Here is a 9,704-nt window from a genome sequence, read left to right as displayed (position 1 = left end):
TAATATAACAACAGCAAAAAATATAATTCTGCAATTAAAAAGAGCTAAAGTGGAATCCATAATTAAGTTGTTCTCATGTTTACAAGTGTGATTCTGAAATAAATACTACTTCTATGCAGTTCTGTTGTAAGCTTTCCAGGTATGGTTTAAACACACACACACACACACACACACACATACACTCTCTCTCTCTCTCTCTTGTGGGAAGATTTATAAGTTATAGTTCATGCACTTTTGTGAAGTAGTTCTTTAAGAGTCAACCAACACTAAAAAACTGAAGTTCTTAAACCAATTCACAAGGCAGGCAGAAAAAAATTGAATTAACTGGGTTAAATAGGATTCCTACCCAAAATCCAAAGCATGTGTGTGATATTCTGTAGTAAACTGGGAGTACTTCAGAACTGGCCTGCTCTCTTCTCAGAAGTAATTTCTGTCGTAAGTGTTTAAGGTGGATGTTGTAACGCTATCCAATGTATGTAGGTGACATGTTTCTTTTGTGTTAACTTGACTTCCCTCAATGACCTAGTCAGTGAATTTGTCATTAATAATTTGATCACCAGGCAAATCAAGACTGCAAGGAAAGAAGCCATTATTCAAAATACTGTGTTACAGCCTGAACCCACTCAAGTTATTTATTTTTTGACATAAACATATAACCTCGACATAACAAAAACAAGCACTTCCAACAAGACCAAGAAAGCATCTCTTCTTCTAAGGTTTAGGTTTTGCCCAGAATTCCTTATACATGGAATAGCCCATACCTAGAGAAAAACAATGCTAGTTAAGTATTAAAATAGTCTCTTCAATAATAAGAAAATACAAAACAATTCAGAACAGCTACATACAGAATATTTACAAGAAGAATAAGATCCTATTTTCCAAACAATTTCAATTTCTAAAACTCTTTTTACATATAATTTTTCAAGGTTAGTGTGAATATATTATAATGTTATAATATTCGTTTTGAAGATCAATGAGTATTTAACTGGAAACTTTAAAATGAGTCACATTGTTGTGATATGACACCAGATAGTCAATAAATTATGACAATCAAAGTATAAATATAAAAGTATTTAAAAAATCTTTTCCATCTTGAAAAACTCAACAAAATAGCAACAGGTCTTTCTCAGAAAACTGATGTTACTAATAACCCTATTTGCATGTCTAGACTCTTCAATGAAATTATAAATTCAGTGATGGACAGGTTTCTTTTCTTTAAAACCTTAATAGACATAGACAGTAAACTCTATCACACTTGAGTTATTTTTAGTAATCAATTTTTAGGTGAAAATAACTGATATTTTCAAACTGCTTCAAGGTCAGCTAAAAGTACCTCTCTTGTTTTGTTTGTAAAGAAATACATAAATGGGGAATCACAAATATGAAAATTTTCTGTATGAACCTACCCAAAGTCATTGCTCCTACAACAAAGCCTTGGGCTGCCACACGCATGTGAATCAGGTGAATGGACATTTTAGTATTTCCCCTGTTCTTTAATTTGTATAATCCATACGCAACAATTGCTGCAAAACCTGCCATTCCTGTAAAACAAACAGTTACAAATATATTAGATGCATAGGGGGAGGGGACCAGGAGGATTTTAACATTAATCAATGTCCTTTCTATTATTTTTATAAGGATACTTTATCAGATCACTCATTAGCTAACATACAAATAACAATTTAAAAAAATTTCCTTCTAGAACCCCAAATCTATAATGTATAGCAAACATTAGCAAATCCAGAAAGTCAGGATTATTTTTTAAAATGTGGTTTGTGGAGCCACTAAATAAAGTCTTTTAAAGGAATATCAGAGAATAAGAGGAATTAAGCTAATGATTATTACAACACAACAAGTATGCGTAATATATTACGTTATGGAATGAGTATATAACTCTTCCTTCCTGTCCTACTGCAGAAGGCAGTCACTTAATATCACAGAGACAATCCTACACATTACCAGCACTGAGAGATCTTGCCTGTATACTCCAAAGTCTGAGATACTATACTAGAAAGTATAGCACTGCACAGACAAAGCGATAGAGCAATATTAAGAGTTTGAATTAAATGGATTATGACTCTAAAATTCTATACAAGGCCAAGCTCTCTCAATCCTTTAGAGGACAAAAAGCATTCAGGAACAACATGACCTTATGTTTTCAAAGTGTACCACCCACATACTTACATAAAACCTAGAGGAAATAATCCAGTCAAATGAAATAAAAAAGAATGAAAACAGATAGTTCAAGAAATAAATAAATGAGAAAGAAATAGATAGTATGTAAGATATGGTTGTATGCAATAGAGTTAGTAAATCCTATACTGGTTCCTTGAAAAATCCATGGGTGTAATGGAAGAAATTAATAATAATAAAAATTAATATGAAATTAAGGTTATGATTATTATAACAAAAAATATGTGTGCTGAAAGTCTTGAGTTAGGGAATTAATTTATATTCATTTTAACATTTGAAATAAACAAAAAAAATACACCCCAATTGAAAATGTAAAAATAACTACCAACAGTACAGGAATAGCTGTAGAACTTCCAAATCATTAGAAGAAAAATAAAAAAAACAAAGGAAACAATAAGAAGTGCAATAAACAGTAGACAAAGTATATAGTAGAAATAAAAGTAAGAGAACTTATTACAATAATATCAATGTAGGTTAATGTCCTCTTCTTGGTTAAAAAAACAAAATCTGGACATATGTTTACAGGAGATATAACTAATTGACACTAAAGAGTTAAAAATAAAAGAAATTGCTGGCTGGAGTTGTGGCTCAGTGGTAGAGCACTTGCCTGGCATGTGTGAGACTCTGGGTTCGATCCTCAGCACCGCATATAAGTAAATTAATTAAATAAAGGTCCACTGACAACCAAAAAAAAACTTTATAAAAGAAATAAAAGAAAATAATTTGCACAGATAAGACTAGGCAATGCAAACAAAAAGGAAGCAGGAGTGTCTCTGCTAATTAATATACAAGTAGAATTCTAGGTAAAAAGCACTGTGTCATACACGCAGAAATTTTATAATAAAAGATTAATCCATAAAAAGTCATATATTTTAAATAATCTAATCAACACAGCAGTAAAATAAATGAAGTAAAATATTGTTAGCAACATAAGGCATACCATACTTGAAGATAATAAAAATGGGATAATATAACATGTTTCTTTTATAAAATAACCAAATTGAATGGTACTATTATATAACTTTACTGAAATTTAGTATTTCAGTAAAAGGATCACTTATCCTTCAAAAATGTATGAAACTTTGGCAAAATGCAAACATGTATTAGGCTACAAGGAAATTTTCAAATTCCAGAAAGGCTATATTCCTAGACTATATCCACAAAGTCAAAATTTAGCAATCAAAATACAAAATAGCCATATATACTCTGAGAAGTTAAGCACTTCTAATTGGGTTTGGAGGTTAAAATAAAACCTGAGAGATTAGGAAATTTGAGCAATTATATTAGTATAGAAACAGAACAGGAATACAACCTCTAGGAAGGCTAACCAAAAATAAAGAAAATCAGAAGACATCATTAGGAATGAGAAAGGATTTGAGGAGAATGGAAATCTTAAAGTGTGGTACACCTATCAATTTCCATTCAAATCTTTTGTGCTCTTAAATATAATTTTGTAGTCTTAATTTCTCTAGATAAGTCTTAGATATTCCTGGATGTTTTGTGAGGGAGGTACTTATGAAATTGATTTCAGTTGTTTTTCATTTATTTTTCTATATCTATATAAGAAAAATATTATGTATATATACATATACATATGTGTGTATATATACACACATATATATATATATTTTCCCCCCTTTCTAAAGTATGTATAGCTTTTTTCATGTCTTTATACAACTTCAAGCAACAATAATAGTGTTCACATGTATTCCTGTCTTATTTCTGACTTTAAAGGGAATGTTTCTAATGTTTCAACTCTAATTTGTACTTGCTTTTAATTTCTGGAATCAACTTGATTCTAATATACTGATTTTAAGATTCCAATTGAGATGAACACATAATTTTGTTTTTTTATATATGTTCCAAGGCACTGAATGCCTGTGTGACTGACCCCTAATAAAACCTGAAGACTATGGCTTTGTGAATTTCCCTGGATGGTAGTACTCTGCATATATTGCCACATGTTATTGATGAAGAATTAAGTATGTCACTGTGTGACTTCACTGGGAGGGGATGCCTGGAAGCTTGGTTTCTCCTGGACTTTATTTCATATGCCTTTGTTTACTTTAACCTATATCCTTTTGCTATAATAAACCATAACCATGACTCTCATAGCTTTTTTGAGTCTTAAGAGTCCTGCCAATTCATTGAGCCTAAAGGTAGATTTGGGATCCCTCAACACAATATTATTTATTGAAATAAGAGTCAATAAAACAAAATGTCTGAATGCACACACAAGAGTTTTGTGATATTTATATGCCATTCTCAGCATACTTCAATAACATAATAAAAAATATTTGAAAATAAATTCAGGATGTGCTCAATGAACGAGCTTACCATGCTTTTATTGTTTCAAGCTTATAGCAGATTGAGTATTAGAATATCAAAGTCCAACTTACCAACAGGTACAAATGGTGCCTCTTTAGCTTTTCGGATAAGTTTAGATCCCTGATCTTCATCATACGAAGAAAGAGAAACATCTGTGTTGGTTGACATAGTGGTTGCTTGAAGAAACTTCCTGAAAGAGAGTTTCTATGAAGTTCTGTAAAGGCATCTAGAACATTATTCAATAACTGAATGAATGTAAATATTTCCAGTTTCCATGAATAATCTGGTATACGTTATTCATGAACTTTGAAAAATATTTTTAGAAACTAACTAGTTAAAATCGATAGCCATCTTTAGAGAGTTGTATATTTGTTACTTGATAATTTTGCTTTTTCTCCCAATCGATTCCTTTTAAACATCATCAAAATTGTTAAAAACAGTAAAAATTATTAAAAATTGAAATTACTTTTGTCCATTACAATATCAGTCATGAATTTTTTTGGTTATCTTCATCTTCAGTCAACTTGACATTTTTCAGTTACACAAACCAAAGTGATAATTCCTACTGCGTCTTCAATATCATGTTGGAAATTCTACTAAGCACTTTAAAGTATAGTTAAACACAGTCTTAACTGCTCTCAACTACTGATCTGGTAACTTCAACATGTCAACTCTGAATAGTTTCCACTGTATTACACTAATCTCTATTATACTGATGGATTTTTTTTTTAAGATTATTTTGAATAGCCAAATTTTCTACCTAGTTTATTATTTATTCCTTTTAGAGAAAAAGACATTTTAAATAATGTTGCTAAAAGTGGTTTCTGTAAACATACTTTCTTCTTATAGTATTCCTTTAAATGGTACCCCAAAAAAGCAAAATACTAGCCTTTTATCTGAACTGCCTGTAAACTTTACCCTATAGATAAAATAAAGGAGTCAAACACAATACATAAGTGCACAAGTCTCTGATAAGTGTCAGTTACAATAAACTCAAACGAAAATTGAACATCCCGTTATCCACATAAAATCCTGTCTTCACTTCTGAGTTTCTCATGTGCACCACACTCCTTTCAATAAGAGAAGCTCTCATTCAACAGTTTGCTATTCAAGAAGGTAAGTGGCAGGAAGGGCCCTCAAGAAAATGTAATTCTAAAAGGGTGACGTGTTTACTTTGAGAAATGAATTCATCCCTCCAAGCCCCACCACCATTGAGAAGAGTCAATCCTGTCATCTAACAAAGGAGAACTTTACAGGGGAAAATTCAGATTAGATTTTTTTTTTTTTGTATTCCATTACTATGTAAGTTTTATTAAGTTTTTATTATACGTAAGGTTTAATAAGTTCCAGATTCAGAATGCTTGCTATATTTAAAGAAATAATGGCTCAAAAACTAGGTACTTTTTAAAAAGAGAAATGACAAAGTGATTAATTGCCAATAACATAAGAGGCAAAACTTGAATTTCAAAGGAGTGATGTCTTTTTAGCTAAAGAAGGCTTGAGAAGTTTCACAGAGCAAAGACTTGAGATTTGATTTGAACAAATTGTTTAAATTAACTAGATGAAGGAATTTAACATTGAGTTTATTTTAGGCTGGGATGTTTATTACCTGCCTTCATCTCTTGTCACAAACTTCTCAAAGAAATAACTGTATCACAAATCCTTCTTCCACCTTTTTTCTCAACACCACATTTTAATGACATTAAATCTCTTAGATTTTCTCCATACTTTTGCCTTTTGCAAAAGCTGATTCCTTTTCCTGTGACAGTTTTTCTCCCTCTCCCCACTTTCTTCTCCTTCAGAAACTTTCTTGGCTCACATCTATTTTTTCAGGTTTGCACCCCCACCCCCACCCCTGTACTGGGGATTGAACTCGGGGGCACTCGACCACTGAGCCATATCTCCAACCCTACCTTGTATTTTATTTAAAGACAGAGTCTCACTGAATTGCTTAGTGCCTCATTTTTTGCTGAGGTTGGTTCTGAATTCTTGATCCTCTTGCCTCAGCCTCCCAGGTGGCTGGGATTACAGGCGTGGGCCCCTGCACCTAGTTTCAGGTTTGCATCTTAACTGGCCGTCTCTTCAAAGTCCTCTGATTCCTTAAGTCTTATGTTTCTCAACAATTAAAATTATTCTCAAGTTGGTTGTTCAGAAACAGTGAAAAAATAAGTTATATGTATTTGTAGAGTTTAATTAGTCAGTGAAAAAACCAAAATGTATATACTTAAGTGCTAATTTCTTTTATTATTCTTATGTCTATGAAAAAAGAAATGATAAGCTGAGGCCTTGGTTTCCTACAACCTCAAGAAACAAAACTATTACAGACCATAATATACTTATTAAAACAAAAAACTCTGGCAGATATGTTTTCCTCCTTTGCCTTAATTATTCCTAATCTAAAATATCACTTGACAATTGTCTTTAAAAATTAGAAAGTTGGTGGTTTTTTCACTAATTGTTTCACATGTGGATGACTATCATCATCCACAGGTCCATGAAGCAAAAGGTTTTTTCTCCTTTCAGGAGGGAGGGAGATGACTCTCTTTACTATATATACAAAGAAGAACAGAAGAAAATCTGTCATTTTTCATTCCTCATCCATGATACAGACTCTGAAATTTGTATGAGTAGGACACTTGATTTGGTTTTCTAAGAGAAGCCTCTGTAGCTAATCAGGGTGTAGGGTGGGCACAGTGGTACACACCTGTAACCTCAGTAACTCTGGAGGAGAGCTAAGGAGGATTGCACATTTGAGACCATCCTCAACAATTTAGTACGACCTTTTCTCAAAATAAAAAAATTAAAAAGAATTGGGGATGTAGCTCAGTGGTAGATCCCTTCTGTGTTCAATCCCTAGTACTGGGGTGGGGGGTGGCGGGAAGGAAGGGAATCAGGGTGTGGAAAACCCTGTGGTCATTATTTGCTTTAAAGAACTAATGACTTCCTGTCTCTGATCCAGATCACATCATGTACAAAATCAGGATAAAAATCAGTAATGATGAATATTAAAAATCTAACATATCACAGTTGTTCTAAGTTCAAATTATAGCTCTACATCATTATAAATGATATAATTCTAATGTAGTATATATACCTGAAGTCCTTTCTGAATATAAATTTTTGATAATTGTCTTGTCACAGCTTCCCAAGTTTTCATGATTTACAGCTACTAAAATTGAAAATGTTATTCTTTTAAAGTTTCAAAGTCAATATTCTCAAATCACATAATTTGAAAGTAGCATGCACCAGATGATTATCAATATTCTTATTTGATAGGTGGGAAAAGGGCTCTGAAGGATTATATGAATTGCTTAAAGATAAGAATACACCTCAGGCAGAGTAGGAGCAGAACTAGTAGGATTAGAATCCAGCTCTCCTGATAGACTCCAGGGTTCTTTTAGATTGACAAGAGATTATTCCTAAACCATCATTCTAAAAAGATGCTGGTACAAATTTAATCTGAAAATATAAAAATACATTCCTTAATGGAAGCCCACAACACTGTTTGAATTGTAAAAAATGTGTAAGTCATGCCTAAAGTTAAGTAGTCTTCTTCCCTCAGTGATTTAACTAACCAACAATTTTCATTTCTCTGATTTTCAATTATCTCTTTCACTAAATTTCCCTTTATTATCTCATTCACCCACAGTGATTGCCCCAGATTTGCCAGAAAGTTGAACAGATGTAAAAAGAGGAAATGATAAGATATTGTGTGTAGAACACCAATTATTCTGTAAGCTTACAACTAGGAGAAGAGGTAAAAGGGAAAATGAGTTAACAAGCATCAGGTGATGTAAAGGATCTTGTCATTCTGGTTAAAGGAACTAAGATCTAGTACAATGTGTCAAATTTTGATTCTGCGTCAGTCACCTGTCAGCTTGTTTCAAATGGTTGCCAATGCCCCAGCCTGGAGATTCTGATTCAGATGGTCTGGGGCAGCACCCAAGAAATCTGTATTTGAAGAGGCTCCCTCAAGTGATTCTGGTGCACAAAGAAGTAAGAGAGTATCTGTTATACAGGACTCGGAATACGTGACATACTGAACCACTTCAATTTTCAGACCTTTGCAATCAAACAGGTCACACTGGAAAGTGCCTTGATACTTCCGGAAGTACTTCCTTTGGTGGGTATTACACAGAAGAGGGAAAGAGCTGCTTCCCACCCAGCGAAAGGAGAATAATACTGCTAATCATTTTGACTCTTCGCAGTTCTGAACTCACGCTTTGTTTCTGTAGCCTCTAAGTGGCAGGTTAACACGTCAGAAAGAAGTTTTAATTCTGCTACAGATGGTTTATGCCAGGCCCTAGGCCTTCTCACCTTCACTGGGTAGACAGGGTCGCCAAGGGTAGAAGGAAACACCGGACTGGGGCTCAGGAAAAGATCTGGGTTGGAAGGTCCTCTGGTTTCACGTCCTCTCTCAACCTTTCACCTTCCTCTCCTCTCTCTTCCTGTGACCTTGCCATGCCTCCAAGGCTGGAGCGCTCACGCTCACTATCCCTACTCAGCCCCGGATCCCAAGACGCTTCCGAGTTCTGGGCATGCTCCGGCTCCTCCTCCCTGCAGCCGGCCCCGATAGCATCCCCTCCTCAGGGTCTCACTGCTGCCCCTCAGCGAGTCCTCCTCTTAAGGTCACGGTTCACCCCTTTCCTTCACTCATCTCTGGCCCCGCGTCCGCTCGCACAACAGGACCCGGCCTTGTCTACCAACCCTTCTTCCACGATCCGCGAGCTCCGAGGCCGCCAACCACACGCTCCTCCCTTTACCCAGGGCATCGCTGCCCTCCAGCCACCGGCCCCAACCCTCCCAAGATCCTTTAGACCCAACCGAGCCCTGCCCGCTCCTTCCGGTCCCGCCGTCGTGCCCCGACTCATAAATGTCGGCTTCACGACCCTCTTACCGAAAGCGACAAAACCCTTTACCACCGGACCGGCTTCTGGACCTGGTCCGCGCGCCCCGTCGGCCCGGCTACTCAACTCCAGCCCACAGACCGCCACAGCCAATCAGAAGTCGATCACCGGCCGCGAGAAACGACGAGTCACCGCGTTGCGTGCGTGTGCGCAGCGGGTGGGGCTACCGAAGCGGATCCTGGATTGGCTGGGGCGTCGCGGGCGGGCGACTCACGTCTCTGGCTCTTGCGCCAAGTGCGTGTCGGACGTGAGGGCTCAGAGTCCCGGGTTTGCACA

General features: G+C 35.7%; 1 protein-coding gene across 3 annotated transcripts; it reads right to left on the bottom strand.

The window, feature by feature from the left end:
* Positions 1-599: 599 nt before the first annotated feature.
* HIGD1A (HIG1 hypoxia inducible domain family member 1A) lies at positions 600-9,567 on the bottom strand. 3 transcript variants are annotated; one of them, XM_079114183.1, is made up of 5 exons: positions 9,419-9,551; positions 8,392-8,502; positions 4,593-4,711; positions 1,407-1,541; positions 600-761 (listed from the first exon to the last, which is right to left on the bottom strand). In XM_079114183.1, exons 3-5 carry the CDS (start codon positions 4,687-4,689, stop codon positions 712-714), a joined length of 282 nt encoding a protein of 93 aa, XP_078970309.1. In that variant the 5' UTR covers positions 4,690-4,711; positions 8,392-8,502; positions 9,419-9,551; the 3' UTR covers positions 600-711. The 3 variants fall into 3 exon arrangements, with proteins under 3 accessions (XP_078970309.1, XP_078970308.1, XP_078970310.1); XM_079114182.1 differs by lacking the exon at positions 8,392-8,502 and having other exon boundaries at positions 9,419-9,567; XM_079114184.1 differs by lacking the exons at positions 8,392-8,502; positions 9,419-9,551 and adding an exon at positions 8,839-9,041.
* Positions 9,568-9,704: the final 137 nt, after the last annotated feature.

Source organism: Sciurus vulgaris, assembly GCF_902686455.1.
Source record: "Sciurus vulgaris genome assembly, chromosome: 16".
Lineage (NCBI taxonomy): Eukaryota > Metazoa > Chordata > Mammalia > Rodentia > Sciuridae > Sciurus > Sciurus vulgaris.
Note: the sequence above shows the minus strand (reverse complement) of the source record. Positions and strands in the feature narration are given on the sequence as shown.